The sequence below is a fragment of the Phodopus roborovskii genome, unplaced genomic scaffold (genome assembly GCF_943737965.1).
Source record: "Phodopus roborovskii unplaced genomic scaffold, PHOROB, whole genome shotgun sequence".
Lineage (NCBI taxonomy): Eukaryota > Metazoa > Chordata > Mammalia > Rodentia > Cricetidae > Phodopus > Phodopus roborovskii.
Genome location: NW_026126636.1, coordinates 14,137,445 through 14,158,361, shown reverse-complemented (window position 1 = coordinate 14,158,361; position 20,917 = coordinate 14,137,445). Strand labels below are relative to the sequence as shown.

At 46.3% G+C, this 20,917-nt stretch overlaps 1 protein-coding gene across 1 annotated transcript in view; it reads left to right on the top strand.

The window, feature by feature from the left end:
• The window catches only part of Nlrp8 (NLR family pyrin domain containing 8), a 33,352-nt gene extending 22,090 nt beyond the window's left edge, over positions 1-11,262 (top strand). The window contains exons 4-8 of the mRNA XM_051207109.1: positions 762-893; positions 6,507-6,677; positions 7,615-7,785; positions 8,398-8,568; positions 11,163-11,262. Of these exons, the coding sequence (XP_051063066.1) occupies positions 762-893; positions 6,507-6,677; positions 7,615-7,785; positions 8,398-8,568; positions 11,163-11,262 (745 nt within the window). The remainder of the gene's footprint in view (positions 1-761; positions 894-6,506; positions 6,678-7,614; positions 7,786-8,397; positions 8,569-11,162) is intronic.
• Positions 11,263-20,917: the final 9,655 nt, after the last annotated feature.

Below are 20,917 nucleotides of genomic sequence, written 5' to 3'. Positions count from 1 at the left end.
GCCAGCAGTGCCCATAGAGGCCAGAAGAGGGCGCCAGATTTCCTAGAACTGCAGTTACAGATGGTTGTGAGGGACCATGTGGGTGCTCGGAACTGAACGAAGGTCCTTTGCGAGATCAGCCAGTGCTGTGTCATCTCTCCAGCCTCCAGTTTCTTTTTCTAAGCTCTTACTGGCATGTATTTATTGTACAAGGTGATGGATTCGATTTAATAGGGACATGTTCACATAGAATATAATATGCTTTGGGTACATTTCCTCCTTGACCCCGCTGCTTTGCGACACTATTCCTGGAGAGATGGGAACAAATATCCACCCGCCCCAGATACAGGACTGACAACACACCGAAGTAATGATACCTCCAAAGTCCAACTTAGAGACCAATGAGTTGTATAGGTGAAGGGCTATTTACAGGAGCATAGACTACTCAAAACCAGTTGTACCACTGAAAGCCACCCTAGCATGGCCGGGGCGGGGGAGGGGGAGGGTAGAGGGGATGACTCACAAGAGCTGGCAGCTTAAACCTCACTGCACAACTTCCTGGCAACTCAACACGTTAGAGAGTTCTCTTCCAGGAAGCTTGGTTGGTTGGTTGGTCGGTTGGTTGGTTGATTGGTTGGTGTCTCCTCAACTTTATGGCTGAGAAGCTAGAAGTAACTCCTGCAATTATCCTTATTTAAAAAAAAATAGAATATGAGGTAAAATGGAGGGCCTCTGTGGGCACCATTTACCCCAGGAGTAAGGCTTGCCATGTATGTCTCTAGGTTGGAATACCATAAGGCCACCCCTAGAGATTGTCAAAGGCGTACACCGCTGAGGACGCTGCTTCTGAGAAAAAGCCGCCTATATGTGCCCGGTATAAACCACCTGATAATGAGTCACGTCAGGGAGCTGGCGTAAGTTGGCTTCTCTTCCTGTCCTTACCGTTTGGTGGCTTCAGGACTCCCATGAGGAAACCCTTCACCATAATGGGAGAAGGCACGCGTATTTAAGAGCGTGGGTCTTACACGGCTGATGCGATTGTAGAGCTGTGTAAATGAGCATCCAGGAAAAGTGAGAAAGGGTGACCGCGGTGAGGGGACACAAGATGTATAACATCTATCTGTGCCGGTTGCTTTCGTCTACTCGACACAAACATCTCTGGGGAGAGGGGATCTCTTGATTTCCCTCTTTTGAAGTTTTTTAATTATTTATATATTTTATTTTATATACCAATCCCAGTTCCTCTCCCTCCCTCCCTGTCCCTCCCATCCTACCTGCCATCCACTCTTCCGAGAGGGTGAACCTCCCATTGGGGAGTTAACAGTCTGTCATATCACTTAAGATAGGACCAAGGCCCTCGGTATCTAGGCTGAGCAAGGTATCTCTCCACAGGGAATGGGCTCCAAAAAGTCAGCTCATGCACTAGGGAGGAATAAATAGCAGGTCCTACTGCCAGTGGCCCCATAAATAGTCACCCACATTCAAGAGGGCCTAGTTTGGTCCTATGCAAGTTCCCCAGCTGTCAGTCTGGAGTCAGTGAGCTCCCACTTGCTTGGGTCAGCTGCTTCTGTGGGTTTTCCCAACATGGTCTTGTCCCCTTTGCTCAATATTAATGCTCCTCTGGATGAAGGAATTTTCTTTTCCTTTTTTGTTTTTGGGGTTTTCTTGTCTTTTTTTAAAAGATGTATTTATTGTGTATATAATGTTCCACCTGCATGTATGCCTACAAGCCAGAAGAGGGCACCATGTCTTATTATAGATGGTTGTAAGCTACCATGTGGTTGCTGGGAATTGAACTCAGGACCTCTGGAAGAGCAGCCAATGCCCTTAATGGCTGAGCCACCTCTCTCCAGGCCCTGGAAGAGGAAATCTTAATGGAGAAGATACCTTCATCAGACTGGCCCATAGGCAAGTCTCCAGGATATTTTCCTGATTAGTGATTGATTGATTGATTGATTGATTGATTGATTGATTGATTGATTGATTGATTGGAGTGGGCCCATTCTACTGTGCTCACCCCTGAACAGGTGGGCCTGGGGGCTATGAGAAAGCAGACTGAGCAAGCCATAGGGAGCAAGCCAGTAAGCAGCACCCATGGTATCTGCTTTGAATTCCTGACCTGACTTGCCTGGATGTCGAGCTCTAAGTTATAAGGTGGAATAAGTCCTTCCCTTCCCAAGTTGCTTCTGGTCTTAGGATTTTATCAAAGCAATGGAAATCTACCTAGGATTAGGGCTCAGCAGTTAAGAGTACTTGCTACTCTTAACAGAAGCCCCAAGATCAACACCCAGCTACCCATGTAGCTGAAAGCATCCTTCAATTCCATCTCCAGGAGATCCAACATTCTTTTCTGGCCTGTGTGGTCATCTGCACTCATGTGCGCATGCTCCCGAGCAGACACACATGCACGATTTAAAATTTTAAACAAATTTTAAGGGTATTGTGGTGGTTTGAATAAACTAGTCCCCACAGGCCCACTTTTAGAAAGTGGCCTTTGTTGGAATAGGTGTGGCTTTGTCCGAGGAGATATGTCATTGGGGGTTGGATACTGAAGTCTCTGAAGCTCAATTCACTTCTGGTTGCCTGTAGGTCAAGATGTAGAGCTCTCAGCTCCTTCCCCAGCACCAAGTCTGCCTGCACACCGCCATTACGGTGATAATAGACTAAACCTCTGAACTATAAGCTAGCCCCAGTTAAATGTTTTCCTTTGTAAATGTTGCCATGGTCATGGTGTCTCTCCACAGCAATGGAACCCTAAGATAGGTATACACTTATACCTAATACCCTAGTCTGTATCATGACAATGAGCTCCATGTGTCCACCACCCAATGAACAAAGCAGAACACTATTGTTACTGTGTTCTCCCCCTGGCTGTTCATATCAACCCTCTTGAATGCAGCTGAACAGACTGGATTCCTTTAACTCCACGGCAGTATTGTTACACACTTAATCCTCAAGCAGGGTGATATGCAAGTTCTCATCGCCTTACATTTTACACAGCCGGTGCCATCTGCTCTGCTTCCTCTTATGGTCAATAGTTTATTTTTAATGATACGTGTACTTGTGTATGTGTACATATACAGTCCACTCACACATGCATCACTTTAAATGGATATTTTAGGAGCAGAATTTCAGAGTTGAGTAGGGCTCGTCTTCAGTCTTTCAGGCTGTCTATACCTATCTCTAGTCCTATCTGTAATACATAGCAGAGTTCCCAGGACTTGAAATTCTCAACTGACTCTGATTTTTGGGTTTTGCCAACCTGCTGAACAGCAAATGACACTACGTGTGTTTTTTTAATTGATACTTTTTGGGTTTCCCCCAAATGATCTTATTTTTTAATTATTTATTTATATGTGTATATGTGTGTGCTCATGCCTGTGAATGTCATGGTACATATGTGGCGGTCAGAGGACAACTTGAAAGAATTGGTTCTCTCACAACACAATACTGGTTCAAAAATCTAACTCAGCGCAAGTTTGGCAGCAAGAAGAGCCTTGCCTTCCAACCATCTCATTGACCCAAAAATCTTCCTGTTCATTATGGTATCCCTAATATCCATACCTATTTATGTACTTGAGGTGTCCTTCTAACTCTTCTCTCTCTCTCTCTCTCTCTCTCTCTCTCTCTCTCTTCATGACAGGGTTTCTGTGTAGCTTTGGAGCCTATCCTAGAACTCACTCTGTAGACCAGGCTGGCCTAGAACTTACAGAGATCTGTCTGCTTCTGACTCCTGAGTACTGGGAGATTAAAGGCATGCACCACCACCACCCAGCAACAAGAGACAGTTATAATTCATTTCTACAACTTGGAGTGTGTGTGTGTGTGTGTGTGTGTGTGTGTGTGTTGGCTGTGTTTGTGTGCTTGTATGTTTGTATTTGTATGTGTGTTTGTGTGTGTGTGCTTGTCTGTATGATGTATAGTGTCTGTGGTGTGTGTGTGTGTGTGTGTGTGTGTGCTAGTTATACTGAGGGAGGAGCACTTTAACCTGCTCTCTCCTTCTAGAAGCAGAAAGCTTCTTATGGCTCTATCACCAGTTCTTAGGGCTTTCAAGCTTTGTAAGAGAGAGGGTAAGGTGACAGAATAATGGGGTCAGGATGGAATCAGAGAGAGGGCTCAGCAGCCAAGAGCACTGGCTGCTCTTCCAGAAGACCCAAGCCTGGTTCCCAGACCTACATGATGATTCACAACCATGTATAACTCCAGTTCCAGGGGGTGCACATAGACACACATGCAGGCAAACACTTATATGCATGAAATAAAACTAAGCAAATGCTTACAAAGAGTACATCAGAAGCTACCTCCACAAAGAGGCAAAATTCCAGTAGTTAAAAATGGAAGGACGCAGCTGGGCAATGGTGGTACACACCCTTTAATCCCAGCACTCAGGAGACAGAGGCAGGTGGATACCTGTGAGTTTGAGGCCAGCCTGGTCTACATAGTAAGTTCCAGGACAGACTCCAAAGCTACACAGAGAAACCCTGTCTCAAAAGAGAGAGAGAGGAAGGAAGGAAGGAAGGAAGGAAGGAAGGAAGGAAGGAAGGAAAGAAGGAAGGAAGCAACTAACCCTATCCCATTGTCAAGTGTAGGAGCCAGAAGGGTCAAGGACACCACAAGAAAACTCACTGAATCAACTAACCTTGGCTCATAGGTACTCAACAGAGACTGGACACACAACCAGAGAGCCTTATGGGACTGACCTAGGCCCTCTGGATATATGTGACAGTTGTGTAGCTTATCCTCTTATGGGATTCCTAACAGTGGGAACAGGGGCTGTCTCCAAATTACATGCTTTTAGGATCCTACTCCTCTTCATACTGGCTCACTTGCCCAGCCTTAATACATGGGGAGGTAGTCTTTTTATTATTATTATTTAATATTTGTTCTTATTTTACATATCGACCCCAGTTCCCTCTCCTACCCCCACAGACTACTCCATCCCATCCCCCATCCACTCCCCAGAGAGGGTGAGGCCTCGCATGAGGGATCATCAAAATCTGTCAAGTCATTTAAGGTAGGACATAGGCCCTCCCCCCATGTCTCTAGGCTAAGGAAGTATCCCTCCATGGGGAATGTGCTCCCAAAGTCCTTTCATGCACCAGGGATACATCCTGGTTCCACTGTCAGAGGTCCCTTAGACTGCCCAGGCCTTCTAACTGACACCCATGTTCAGGGGGTCTGGGTTGGTCCAATGCTGGTTTCCCAGCTATCAGTCTGGGAGTCCATGAGCTCCCTCTTGTTCAGGTCAGCTGTCTCTGTGGGTTTCCCCAGCCTGGTCTTGACCCCTTTGCTCATCACTCCTCCCTCTATGCAACTGGATGGCAGGAGTTTGACTCAGTGCTTAGCTGTAGGTGTCTGCTTCTATTTCCATCAGCTACTAGATGAAGGCTCTATGATGGTGGATAAGTTAGTCATCAATCTCATTATCAGGGAAGGGCATTTAAGGTAGCCTCCCCACTATTGTTTGATTGTTTGTTAGGGCCATCCTTGTGGATCTCTGCACATTTCCCAAGTGCCAGGTTTCTCTTTAAACCTATAATGGCTTCCTCTATTATAGTATTTCTTTTCTTGCTCTCCTCTATTCTTTCCTGACCCAATCTTCCTGCTCCCTCATGTCCTCCTCTCCCCTCCTTTTCTCCCCTTCTCTTTCTCCTAACTCCCTCTCCCCTCCCCCCATGCTCCCAATTTGCTCTGGAGATCTTGTGGGGGGGGTGGTCTTAGGGTCCTCCTTGTTTCCTAGCTTTTCTGACAGTGTGGACTGTCTGCTGGTGATCCTTTGCTGTATGTCTAAAATCCACATGTGAGTGAGTACATACCATGTTCATTTTTTGTGACTGAGTTACCTCAGTCGGGATGGTTTTTTTTTTTCTATTTCCATCCATTTGCCTTCAGATTTCAAGGTTTCATTGTTTTTTCTGCTGAGTAGTATTCCATTGTGTAGATGTGCCACATCTTCTTTATCCATTCTTCAGTTGAGGGGCGTCTAGGTTGTTTTAAGGTTCTGGCTATTACAAATAATGCTGCTATGAACATATCTGTACAGATGTCTTTGTTGCATGGATGTGCATCTTTTGCCAGCCCCAATTAACACACTGAGACTCTGTATTAGATATAATGCTGTTGGCCAGGTACTAGTTTCTTATCGGCTAGCTCTGTCTTAATTATTAACCCATTTCTATTCATCTAAGTGTTTCCATGTGGTCTCATCTTACTGGAGAGAGAGGCCGCTGGCGTTCTGCTCTCTCCGTCTTCCATCTTGACTTCTCCTTACCACTTCCTGAATCCTCCTTGTCTCCTAGTCCCTCCTATCTTCCTTTCCTATTGGCCAACAGTGCTTTATTCATTAACCAATAAGAGAAACATATTTACAGAATTACATCTCCCATCAGGGAGGGGAAACTTTGGCCAGGATGCAAATAAATAAATAAATTTCTAGTGTGTGTATGTGTGTGTGTGTGTACATGTATACATATATACTTGCATGCATGCATACAAGCTGTCCCTTGTCTGTGTGTTTCTCTTCACAGGCTGGAGAACTGTGGCCTCAGTGAGGTCTACTGTGAAGGGATTGCCTTCTCTCTCAGGCACAATAAGATGCTGACCCACCTGAGCCTGGCAGAGAACAGCTTGAAGGATGCAGGGTCGAAGCCCATCTGGAATGCTTTGGCATATTTAATGTGTCCTTTGCAGAGACTGGTGTAAGTCTAAAAGTGTTTTCTTCCTGGAGCCTCTGTGGGGAGGGGAAGACAGGGAGATTATATTACAGACTCTCTCGTGCAATAGGATAAGCATCGTGATAGTTTAGTTTTTTATAAAATGGAGGCAGCTGAGAAGAGACTCTCAGTGAGTGACTTTCTAGATCAGAGAGTGCACCTTGGAGCGTGTCTGTGGGATATTGCCTCAAATGTGTTCACTGGTGTGGGAGACTCGGGCTGAAGGTGGGCGTCACCATTCCCTTGGCTTCAGTCCTGGACTGTGAAAGCAAGCAGAGTGGGCTGGATACAAGCATGCACCTCTCTCTCCCTCTCTCTCTCCCTCTCTCCCTCTCTCCCTCCCTCTCTCCCTTCCTCTCCCTCCCTCCCTCTCTGAGAAAGTAAGCTGAATACACACATGCATATCTCTCTACCTCCCCCCACCCCCTCACCCCCCGCCGCTGCCCTTGTCTGTGGATGTGACTAGCTGCTGCAGGTTCCAGGTACCTTCACACTCCCTGCTATGCTAGCTGTTGAGCTCAACTCCCCCTCTCCTATGCTCTGAGTAATGCTATGCCTCTCGGAGCAGAATGATCTGTGAGACCCGGCTTCCTGCCTTAGGGATAATGTCCTCTTGCTGTCACACTGATGCTGTGGACCAGAATGCCTCCCCCTCTCCCTCAAATGCCTTCCCCTCCCCCCTCCCCCTCCTCCTCCTTCTCCTCTCTCTCTGTGTATGTGTGTGTGCCTGTCTGTCTGTCTCTCTGTCTCCATCTCTGTCTCTGTGTCTCTCTACATTTCCACAGATTTCCTCCCCATCTTCAGACCTTCCTTTCTCCCCCTACCATGTTCTCTAAGAGGTTAATAAAGGCATCATATTTGCCAAAAAACATGGAAGCAGTGACTACTGTCCAAGCGTGTTCCGGCTGTTGTTTCCTTACAGGCTAAGGCAGTGTTTTTTGACTTCAGCTTGCTGTGAATATATGGCATCAGCTCTCAAGAACAATAAAAGCCTCAGAAGTCTGGACCTGAGTTGTAATAAGCTAGGGGACAATGGGGTCATCCTGCTCTGTGATGCTCTGGCAAATGCGGACTGCAACGTGTTAATTCTAGAGTGAGTCTCCTTCATTTTCTCGTGTGAGGCCAGTGTACTTCTACTTTACATTCTCTCAGGGTGCCCTCCTAGATTGTTCCTTCCACTCAGGAGTCTGGTTTTACCTTGAAGTGGTTAGCAACATACTTTCTGGCGGCTATCCAGTATTGCAGACCACGCCTAAAAGACTCTTTTCTAGAGCAGCATGCACAACTCGTAGACAACCCCACTGGAGAGTCTCCTCAGCAGTTATTTGTTTATAACAAGCAGAGGGAGGGACCTTGTGAGTCTTGTAAGTTTGGGGGACTTTCTGGGCCTTGCAAGTTTCAGTTTCTTACCTGACTTTGTGAGCCCCTCCTCCCTTCAGAAGGGACTGTAGCAAGCAGCTATAAGCACCCCTTTTACATGCTGGCATATTATTTCCAACACACAGCAATTTTTCTCTGGAGCTTTTAACCACTGAACGAACTCTCCAGCCCTGTAGGCAAGAACTCTCGCTGAGCCTGAAGCTTGCCAGGGACTTGCATCGTGGCTCGGCTGTAGTGTGATCTGGGGCTGTGCACTCTGAGAGCTGAATCCTCAGGCAGCAGGGCATGTACATTTCTTTCTCCCCTGTCTGTTTCCGTCCCGCAGGCTGGAAGAGTGCAGCTTCACCTCCAGCTCTTGCCATGCGATGGCATCCATGCTCCGTAGCCACAAGAAGCTGATGCACTTGGACCTGAGCAAGAATGTCATCAGACTCGATGGCATACTGACCTTGAGCCTGGCATTCTTGTACCATAGGAATATGGAAAATGTCATTCTGTAAGTTCTATGAGAACCTTGTCTCCTAAGAAGAGTACTGGAGAGTCTGTAGCATCTGAGAAGAGCTTTAGTGTTTTGGTTTTTTTTTTTTTTTTTAACCTTAAAATGCAAAGAGCTGGTATACCAATTTGTCACAAAATAGTGTTTAATGCCATCCATTTAATTCACCTGTGGCCGGGATCCCCAGGGAGGTATACCCTCAGGGATCTATATAGCTGCCTCCCTGAGTCCCCGTACACCCAGGGGTTCCGTGTGTCACCCTGTTCTGATGTCAGGTCAGGCATGAGGCCAATTCCCAATCCTAGGATGAACTGAGAGCTCCAAGACAGGCAGGTGCCCACTGCCAGCTGAAGAAGGCAGAGCCTCGGACCTCCTGCTTCTCTCCGGTTCTCTAGTGAGCTCTCTAGACGACTGACTCTAAAGGTCTGTATCTTTAGACCTTGGGAGGCTTCCTGTGCACAAACACAACTCAAAGCTCCCTGTGCGGAGTGAGGGTTACCACGGGAGTCCCCTCCGTGTGCCTTTCGGACCGGCCTCTGGTCTGACGGGAGAGGGACCTGAGTCACCCTGATGGCTGTGTTTTTGCCTCCCATCCTTGCCTTTCTACTTTCTTCATTTTATTTTACGCTTTTGACCCTTTTGTTTCTATCTAGCCCTGGCTGGCTTCAAACTCATCATCCCCCTGCCTCAGGCACCTGAGTGCCAGGGTTATATGGCAAATACCAACATGCACTTCCCCTTTATTCCTCTCCAAGTTGTAGGCTTTTTTTTCCCTAGGTTTTTCGAGACAGGGTTTCTCTGAGCTTTGGAGGCTGTCCTGAAACTCACTCTGCAGACCAGGCTGGGCTCGAACTCACAGAGATCCACCTGCCTCAGCCTCCCGAGTGCTGGGATTAAAGGCGTGCACCACCAACGCCTGGCTCAAGTTGTAGACTTTTATTATTATTTTTATTTATGTTGCTCACCAGTCGTGTGACTGTGAATAACCTCATCTGCTTTTAGAATTTGGGTTGGTTCTTCATCCATGAGATTTCAGGAATATTTGGGGGGATGTGCATGTGAGACACTGCACACTGGCATGTTGTCATCCAGGGGTGGCTATGGGCGCAGGTGTCATCGTGACATTAGCAAGTTCCTTCCAGAATGCATGACAAGGGAGATGCCCAGGAACATAGAGAGACAGACATGTGGACACAGAGAGACATGCAGACAGACAGACAGACAGACCAAGGGAGAAACACCGAGGCAGAGAAACACAAAGATGCAAAAGTCGCAGAACCAAAGAGACAAAGAGAAAAACATGTTTAACAGAGAAATGTGGAGGCAGACATAGAAAGACAGACATCTAGAGAGACACAGAAGGAGGCAAGTGGAGATAGGATGCACAGATGTGTGGAGGAAGATGCACGGATGGGGAAGAGACAGAAACATGCACAGGGAGACAAACATGGAGACAGGGACACAGAGATACATGGGAAAAAGTCTCATCCACAGAGAGACATCCACATGGAGACGAGGCATACAGAGGCTGTGTAGATGCATCTAGAAAAATGGGGACAGAGAGAGACACGTGTGTAGACTCACAAGGGCACACACAGACAGAAAGAGATGCACAGAAATGAAGAGAGCTGCAGAGAGCTGAACAGAGACACATAAAATACAACACACAGAAAAAGACAGAGGGAGACAGAGACACCTAATGGGTGGCACAGAGATAGGGGACAGGCAGAGACACAGAGACACAGCGTCATTTGCAGACAGACATACAGAGACCAAAGCTGCAGAGCCATTCATAGAGAGACACACAGATATGGAGTTAGAAAAGAGACAGACTTCCTCATAGGACACACGTAGGCAACGAGCCAGAAGGTGTCGACAGACCTTTCTCCCTTCCAATGTATACCCCACACACCTGCTTTATTCTGCTGGCCACTCAGGTCAGCCCTGCTTCACCAGGGCTATGGGGGGAAGGAATGGGGACTGCTTACTATGTATCCCAAGCAGGTGAGTCACAGCGCAGGACTCCAGGCCCAGAACTGTTTGTTTGTTGACATAGCTTCTTAATGTAGACCAGACTGGCCTCAGATTCATAGAGATCCTCCAGCCCCTTCCTCCTGGGGGTGCTAGGCTTAAAGGCTTGCATCACTACAATGGTCAAGACAGAGCCAGGTTGCTCTTTGTTTAAAGTCCTAGCTTCAGGTTGGTCTCCTACGTGGCAACTTTCTGTACTAGAGTTTTCCTGGCTTTTCTGGGATTGCAAAGGAACCTTTTATTTTCTTTTAACATTTTCTTTATTAACTTATTTTTTTACATTCCAATCCCAGTCCCCCTTCCCTGCTCTCCTCCTGCTCCCTCTGCAAAGGAATCTTTTTTTATTTATTTATTTAATTTTTTTTATAACCAAGTCCATTTAAATGAAAACAAACATTTATAGACAATATTTGGGAATTTGGGCGTCGTTCTTTCCAAACTACTTCCTGCTGGTAAGGGGTGCTGTCATGGGGGATTCTAAGAAGATGCAGAAATCCTGGCTGTAGTCACTGCAAAGGAATCTTAAATGTAAGATACCAAGCCTTGTTCTGTGCCCTCCCCAGGAAGAAGAAGTCTAATGAAAAGGTGGACGTGTACACAAGACTAAAGGGCCCAGAGATAGAGGATGGCCGTCTGAAGATCGTACAAGACTGGAACTCTTAATGCTTTAAGATGCCATGGAGGCAAACATCCAAAGACCCTCCGGATGAATTGTTTCTAATTTAAATGGGAAGCAGCTGCTGATGTGCAGGCCCTTCTTTGTGTGGAGCAGGCCAGTTTGTTCAGGAGCTTGGTGCGGGCATGGCCTCCACAGCCCCCTCTGAGTTAGGGACTGTCACTATAATCAGATGCTAAATTGGGACCAAGGGGTTAGGAGGGTTGGGAAATCTCTGTTTCGCCTCCTGGGGTGCTGGGAGAACTAAATTAAATTCTACAGTGATGCAGCATGGACAAGTGTCCCTCAACCGGTTGCCCAGCAACATGCACCACTCAGAAGGAAGGAACCTGGTCCTTGTTTAAAAGCTGGTTGCCATAGGAAATTCCCAAGGGAAGTGACACCTTTTGTGTTTAAGAAGGACAGAGAGACAGATACAGAGCTACACAGGCAGAGACATATAGAGACTGACAGAGATAAAGAGACATATAGAACAACAAAAAAAATGGGAAGACATGAGGAGACAAAGACACACATGAGGCAGAGACATAGACACATAGGGAGAAAGACAAAAAAAAGCAGAAGACACAGACAGGCAGAGCCGTGTCACGCAGAGAGACGCAGGACATAAGAGTCACAGAGGCTGAGGGCTTCTACGAACGTGAGGCATAACTGTGTGGGATCCACCTGTGCATCCACGCCACTGAGGGCAGCTGAACTCCATCGAGGGGCTGCGGAGGGGCCTGGGCAGGTGGGGCCAGGGGAGTGAAGGTTAAAGTGCCTCCTGGCCTCAAACTCGTCATCTTCCTGCCTCTCAGCCTCCTGAGGCCCAAGGTCACAGGTGTGGGTATGTGCTGAGAAGTAGTGCAGCTGTATCATGGAGTAACTTCTAGTCTTTGAGGACCCTTCCTACATACTGGTGTACAGATAAAGAACATGTACAGATAAGATCTAGTACCATATATCCCGGGACAGGCACCAGGGGTTGATCCTGGATCGTGAACGGCCACAGTAAAATGATGTACGGTTATTTTTCTTCCTTCATTTTTTTTCCCAATTCTCCTCTCATCCTAACTGCAGCTTCCTCTCCTTCTACTCCTCAGTCCCCCTCCCTTGCTCTCCCTTCAGAAAAGAGCAGGCCTCCCAGGAGGAGCAACCTGACCTGGCAGAACAAGTTATAGCAAGAGTAGGCGCATACACTTACTGAGACTGGATGAGGCCATTGAGTAGGAAGAAAAGGATCCCAAGAGTAGGCAAAAGAGTCAGAGACACCCCACATCCTACTGTTAGGAGTCCTGCAAAAATCAGCAAGCTAACAACCATAGCATATATGCAAAGGACCTAGCACAGATCCATGCAGGCTCAGAGACTGCTGCTTCAGTCTCTGTGAGCCCCTATGAGCCCTGCTTAATTGATTGGCCATGTTCTCCTGGTGTCCTTGACCCCTCTGGCTCCTACAATCCCAAGGGGTCCCCTGAGCTCTTCCATCAGGGATCCCATGGAGATCTCCAATTTGGGCGCTCTCTGTCTCTCTCTCTGTCTGTCTCTCTCTCTCCTTAATGTTTGGCAAAGGTCTCTTCATCAGCTGACAGAGGAATCCTCTCTGGTGATGACCAGGATAGACACTGATCTACTAGCAATTATGCTTTTTTAGTAGAGGTGTCTGGGCCAGCAAGATGGCTCAGTGGGTCAAAGGGCTTACCACCTGATGAGCTGAGTTCCATCCCCAGGATTCACGTAGTGGAAGGAGAGAAATGACTCCCATCAAGTTGACCTCTGACCTCCATGTGCACGCATGGCATGCACACACACATAACCAACCAATGGATGAATAATAACATGTCAAAGGAGTCCACTTAGACCAGGCTGGCCTTGAACAACTTCTGATCTCCTTCCTTCCATCAACCAAGTGCTGGGATTACAGGTCTGCCCTACCTTGCCTGGTTTTATGAGATGCTGGGGATCAAACCTGAGGCTTCATGGATGCTAGGCTAGCATGCTACCACTCAGCCCAACTGGCTTCCTTGTTATAAATCAATCTAGTTTGTAGTCAGTGTGTGGGTTTGTATACACGAATGCCTACAGAAGCCAGAAGGTGGCGGCCCGTTCCCCCGGGAGCTGGAGTTCCAGGTGATTGTGAGACACCCTATGTGGGTTCCAGGAACCCCAGCCCCTTCTCAAACCAGAACACACAATACACTCATCCCATGACCCTGCACAACACATAAGGACATACAGAAAGCTTTTACAATTTTAGCTAAATAATTTAAGTGGGGTTTTTTTCCTTATTTTTATTGGTTTTTGTTTGTTTTTAGTTCATTTGCTGTGTTGCGGTCAAACTGCTATTAGCATATTAGAGACATCAGATGTCGTTATGGTCAGTGTGCACAGCACGATCGTGATGTTCTATAAATTCGGTGTGGAATGATTAAGTCAAGATAATTGGCCTCTCACAACAGGGTGGGGTGGCAAAGGGGAAGGAGAGAATCTACTAAAATGCACTGTGCTCGGTAAGGATGGGGAGGGCCAGAGTAGTGACTCAGGGGTAAAGGGCATTTCCCACTCTTGACCGGGTGCAAGTTGGGAGTCTCACTACCGCTTTTATCTCCAGTTCTGGTGTTTGTTTGACACCGTCTTCCGGCTTCCATAGGCACCTGCATTCACATAGTATGCACACGCTAGTGCAGGCACATACATATACACATAAATAAACATTAAACGTTTTCATGATGTAATGATATACTACAATATCTTGTATGCTAATAGTGAAGCATTAGTCACAATAGACAAGAGGCATTATCCTAAGTATCCACCAGCAGGCAGGTGGATAAATAAACCGCGGTACGTGCGCATACCAGAATAGTACCCGCCATTACAAAGGAAGGAATCCTGTTATTTGCAGCAACATGGATGAACTGTTAATAGAAAACGTGATACTCAATGTACGATAGGTACAGAAAGACAAACACTGCATGTCACCAAGACAGTTGGACTCAGAGCAAAGTGTAGTTAGCAGAGGCTGGGGAGAAAGGAATTTGAAGGGAGAGGGTGAATGTTTCAAGCAAGTAGGGGGTCTGCTACACAAGGAAGCAACCATATCCAGGTATAATTCAGACTGGCAAGACGGCTTAATGGGTAAAGGTGCTTGCTGTCAAACCTGATGGCCTGAGTTCAATCCCTGGGTCTCACATGGTAGAAGGAGAGAATCAAATCCCACAAACTGTCCTCTGACATACATACTCACCTGCATGCATGCACACACTCACATACATGTGCACAAACAAAAACATGCTAATCAAATGTAAATTTTTAAAAACTAAGAACAGTCTATTGTAGGGTCCCTAGAAATGGGTCAACCTGTATAGTGCTCGCTGTGCAAGCCAGAGGACCCAAGTTCAAGCCCCATAACCCACAAATTAAAAAGGAGGGGGTTGTGTCCTCCAAACCAGCCAGAGATGCTGTCATTAAAAGAAACTGGGGGATGGAAGTATGGCTCAGTGGTTAAGAGTACTCACTGTACTGTTCTTGCAGAGGGTTTCAGATCCATCACCCATGTGGCAGATCACAGCAACCCATGACTCCAATTTCAGGGGATTTGCTGCCCTCTTCTGACCTCCCTGAGAACCATGCTCTTGCACGTGCACGTGTGCGCACACACACACACACACACAGTACAGACATACATGCAGGCAGAATACAGTCATACACATAAAATAAAAAGTAAATAAATTCTTTAAAAAAATAAACAGCTGGGCATTAGTGGTGCACATCTTTAGTCCCCGCACTCAGGAGGCAGAGGCAGGCGGATCTCTGTAAGTTCAAGACAAGCCTGGTCTACAGAGCTAGTTCCAGGACAGGCTTCAAAGCAATACAGAGAAACCCTGTCTCAAAAAAGAAAAAAAGAATAAAATAAAATAAACAGCACCTGGTGAATGACACCCAAAGTTGACCACTGGTCTGTACATGCATATTCAAGTATACACACACACACACACACACACACACACACACAGACGTATGCACACATACACAAACATACACATCCCAGGACTCAGGAGGCAGAAGCAGGCAGGTCCCTGTATTCAAGACAATCCAGGTCTACCAAGTGAGTTCCAGGACAGCCGGGATTACACAGAGAAACCTTTTCTTGAAACCCCTGCCAACCCAAAAAGGATTTCAAAAATTACTAAAGATAAATGTCAAATTCACCCCCAGAACATATGTATTCAAAAATGATATTTAGCTTAATTAGTCATCTCATGACGAATATACTTAATGTCATTTTGTTCTTCATACATACACGGGATTATGTCAGCTTCTAGTAAATTTTTTTAAAAATATAAATGCTAAGCACTACTCCCAGGCTACAGTTTTTTAATAAGGCGAGGACCCCGAAAATATGCTGCTCAGAAACACCAGGTGGGGTTTATGAATATCCCAGGTTCTGCAGCTCGCTCGTAAGAATGAGTCTCCATCTGGACAAATAGATCCGTGGTTACGAGCCGTGAGCCATGGGTCTAGCAGAGGAGGACTTAAGCTTGGCCCCTCAGCACCCAAATTATTACAACCCCAAGGGATCCCACGCCGTCTTCTGGCCTCCATGCATACACATAATTTTTTTAAAATCTTAAAAATAATAAAAGTCCAATCTAATAGGGGTGGGGTGGGGTGGGTGAGGTAAATGAACCTTCTCCTGAGCAGCTGCTGGGTGAGAGGTGGGAGGGTGCAAATGTTCGCCCTCCAGCACAGCTGTTCCGGGTCTACTCAGGAAAGGCCAGTCAGAATTTGCAGCCAATGGGCATTAAGCACCTGCTGGCCTGAGACGCCTCAAAGGCTGTCACCACCCCACCCGGGTGTGGAGCTTCTCTCCTGCAGTGGTTGCCAGTTTGCAGGAAGTAGGCTCTGTGCTTGAAGGTAAGCTCCTGGGTGACTTCTACCTTAATTCCAACCGGGTCTGTGGGTTGCCATTGCCTCTCTGAGGCCAGCTAACTTGCACGACCCACTCCCCCACCACCACCACCCCGCCGCTGTCTGAGGGGAGAGAATATCCCCCCCAAGTTTGTTTTCCATAAAATCCTGGATGGTGGGGTCGCTTAGGGAGGGCTCTGTCTCTTCCCAGACCTGGATGCAGCTGGCTGGGAGCAAGATGATGTCCGGGCCACATTTTGTGCGAGTGTGGGATGTTGCTGGGTTAACTGGGGGGCTCACGAGTTACTGTGACTTATGGTCCGGGAGGGTGCTCTATGAACTGGAGGACTGTTGCGGTTGCCAAGTGAGAAAACATGCAAGTGGGGAGTTAACCAATCTAAACGAGGTTTGAAGCCCTGCATTCTTTATTTTCCATGTGCATGCACGCATGTGGAGGTCAGGGGACAGCATGCGAGACACGCTTCTCCCCTCTCACGATGTGAGTTCTGAGGGTCAAGCTTAGGTCCTCGGGCATGGTCGTAGGCACCCTTACCGGCTGAGCCCTGCAGCTTTCACCGCTTCTATCAAATTATCCCTGCCACTTGGGGACGAGTGTGCCTGGGAAGGCAGGAATGGTTGTGGAAATGCAAGGTAAAGAGAAGCTGTTGTTGCTGCTGCTGCTGTTTGGTTTTTGGTGTTTTTGGTTTTGGTTTGGTTTGGTTTTAGACTTTTCACTCTGCAGAAAGCCGCCTCGGCAGCTTGAAGTCCTCCACGCTCCACCACTATCCCTCCCCAGATTTCCAGAAAAGAGTCTCAGCTGAATCTGTTTTCTTAACTGTGTGTCCTGGTAGGAGAGGCCGGGTGGTTGATGACGTCCAGCCTTACCTACTAAGAAATCTGGAATGTTCTTTAACCCAAGATATAAAGTCATATAAATCACTTGACTTCTCAGCGCATAAGTTGTGAACCCTGGATGAAGGGCAAAATTTTATTTTTTACTAATGTGAAATTTTGCTTATGTGAAATTAAGTGGGGTACTGGAAAATCCTTCTCCTGCAAAAAATAAAAGCAAACAACAAACAAAAAGCCAGCAAAGAGTCCCTTCCTGGGAGAAGACTTTGCTGTCCTACCATTCTAACAAGTAGAATTCTTTGCCTTCCACCCTGCTAAAGCATTTCCCCGAGGATCTCCTGTTTCTTCGGCCCTTCAGAGGGAATGCAGGGGGTGATACATATATATATGTATGTATGTATGTATATATATATATGTATATATATATATATATATATATATATAGTGAATATAATGCTTAATGCTTAGACTTCACAGACTGAATTCACCCAATGGTTGGGAGATTTGTTGTTCCTATTTAGCTTTTTTGGTTTTCATATTTTTTAATAAAAATATAACCATTTCAACTATGCTAATATTTTTTTTGAGATTGGTGTGTCTCTATGTAGATTAACCTGGCTGTGGAACTCGAAGAGATCCACCTGTCTCTGCCTCCCAAGTGCGGAGATTAAAGGCGAGCGCCACCACACCCAGCTTTTTTTTTTTTTTCTTAATAACCTTGTCAACATTCTTCCTATAGAGAGATACCTAGAAAAAGCCTACGTCTTCTAGCCTCCTAGGGGTTTGTTGTGTTTTCATTTGTCTTTGTTTTGATTTCATCGGTTTGTTTTGGCTTTTAAAGAAAAGATCTTACTGTAAAACTCAGAGCACCCACCCGCCATCCCCATCAACCCACCACCCCCAAGTTCCTGGGATCACAGGTGTGAACTACTACCTTCAGCAAGCATTTGACAAACACATAAACTTCAATGTTCGGTGGTTATCGGTTCTTTGGAGGAGTGTCCCTCATTGGCTATGGAGAAGCCGCGGTGAAGGGCATTTGTTTCTGTTAGCTTCTATTTAAATGATGGTTAGGTTGGGATCACCTTTCAGTGTGCATCTTTGAAAGCAGCAGACGTAAGGGTGTCAAGGGCTCTCCCTATCCTTGGCCCATCCTATTTTCCAGGCCCCTTAGCAGGTGCTGAGCATCCTGGCCAGAGGCAAGCTGCCCAGCTGGGCGTGGTGTTTCTGCTGATTGACAGCTGGGTGTCTTCCAAGGGTGCAGAGCCTCCCAATGGCTTAAACGAACCCATGTGTCATTGATCAAGTCCTAAATGGTCTTTGCTGCTTTAATGAGGCTGGGTGTCCTGATGCTGGCACTTAGAAGTTATCTGTATTGCCCAATCCTATAACCGGGTGGTACCTGTCTACTCAAGTAGGGGATGCTCTTCCCAGGGACCACAACAGCCATGTTTATTACAGCACTGAAGACACTCTCGGCTTGGTGTCAAAAAATACACATCCCCACAATCCTTAATTCTGTCCATGATGACTTTAAAGACACTTGGAAGTTACAGTCGTTTGAGTTGCTCAATCTTCTGCTTATTGTACTAAATTGATCTAGCCGGGTGCCTTTATGGATTAGTAGGACTATGAAAAGTATTCTTCATCCTATGTCTCAAGTTTACCAGTCCAGGTCATTGAGCCTCTTTAGTTGGTTGGTTAGTCCAGGTGTTTGTAGTTCTATGTGATTTGGTTTGTTTTTTGTTTGTTTTCTTATGGAGTTTTTTTTTTTTTTTTTTTTTTTGGTTTTTTGTTTTGTTTTGTCTTGTTTTTGTTTGTTTTTGCAGACAGGGTTTCTCTGTGTAACATTCCTGACTATCCTGGAACTTACTCTGTATGAAATCTCTTGCCTCCCCAGTACTAGCTACCAGCATTAAGGCATGCACCAACACTGCCAAGGCCTCTCTCTCCACCATGAGAGTCGGTTCGTCTGACTTGGTGAAAAGCACCCTTTACCTGCTGAGCCACCCCACCGGCCTCTGCCCTTCTGACCCCCACCCCTTCCCCACCCAAGGGAGCTTTACATATTAGTGCCCTTTAATTATTTTATTGTTATTTTTAGAATGAAGAGGGAGAGAATTGGATTCATTTTGGCCAGCGTTTCTCAACCCTCCTAAGGATGCACCCTTTAATACAGCTAACTCCTCTTGCTGTGGTGACTCCCAACCACAAAACTGTTTTGATTGCAACTTCAGAACTGTAATTTTGCTACTGTTATGAATTGTAATGGAAATATATGACATTCAGGACATGTGATATGTAACCCCTGCGATAGGGTCATTTGACCCTAAGAGAGCTCCTGAGCCACAGGTTGAGAACCTCTGGTTTTGCTTGTCCTGTTCCTACCGTTGGAGAAATTTGAACCCAACAGTGGTGGTACACTCCTTTAACCCCAGATTAGGGAGGTGGAGGCAGGTGGATCTCTGTAACTTCCAGGCCAGCTTTAAGACTCTCGAAATGACTCCTGCTCCTCAAAACTGTCGGCTGTCTGCTCATGTTTTCCAGGTTCTGTCGATCTCTGTGCTTCCCAGACATTGATGACCCCTAGCGGTTGTATAGAGAAAGCATGCAAGAGGCTCTGACTTCAGTGTACTTAGCATGTATGGGACCCTGGCTTCAGTCTCTGGTAGTGTGTGCATGTCACGCATGATGCCTTGGTTTCTGGCGGTAGGTAGTGTGTGCATAGCCATGACATCCTGGCTTCAATCTCTAGTGCTTGTATATGCACAGCACACATGAGGCTTGGCTTCAATCCCTACTAGTTGTATGTGGTTTTATGTACTTAGCATGCATGAGGCTCTGACTCCAATCATCTCTAGCACTAACACAAAATTTCTTGGCCTTTTTGGTGATATCATAATCTTATTTTTTAAAAAAAAAAGGCACTCTATTATCTCCTGCATCATGCATTTCAGATACTAAGTAGTTTGTTTTTTAAGTAAATTTCATTTTAGTTTATGTCCATTGGTGTTTTGTCTGCATGTATGTCTGTTTGAAGTTGTCAGATCTTGGAGTTACAGAAAGTTGTTAGCTGCTATGTGGATCCTGGGAATTGAACCTGTGTCCTCTGGAAGGGTGGTCAGTGCTTTTAATCTCTGACCCATCTCTCCAGCCCCAAATAGTAGTTTGTTTACTGCTGAATAGTACTCATTGTGTAAATGTACCACATTCCTTTATCCATTCTTCAGCTGAGGGACATCTAGGTTGTTTCCAAGTTACCCAGGTAGTTGTTTTAAGGCCCATACCTCACCCTTCATACCTGCAAACTTAAGTGGATCATTAACTCATTTTTATTGTTTTTGAGGAAAGAAGCAGGTGTCATCTCTAAGTAGCAAGTATCATTCAAGAGCCAAGTGATGAGCCAGTCATGGTAGTGTATACCTTCAATCCCAATGCTTGGATTGGGAGGCAGAGACCAGCAGATCTGAATTCAAGGTCAGTCTGGTCTACATAGCAAGTTCTAGGTCAGCTAAAATTACAAAGATTCTGTCTCAAGATAAATAGTCTGTGACGCCTCGCAGCAGGCCTCCTGTTGGCCACTTGAATGAATTCACTTGGTGCTCATGATGGCCTAGAAGAGGCGGGGCTGTGGTTTCTATTTCCCAAAGAGGAGGCGCAGCCTTGGGGATGGCTTTAGTTACTGTCATGGTGACACATCATACAGCATATGCATATTTGGAGGAACCTTCACACAGATTTCTGAGGTAGCTGCATCAATTTATGCTTCCACCAGCAGTGAATAAGGACTCCCTTCCCCTGGATCTTCATTAGTCATTCTTTTTCTGGGTGACTGCCATCCTGATTAGGGTGAGAGGGGACTGGGGGGGCAATTTCAATCTTCCCTTGAGTCTTTAAACTCTC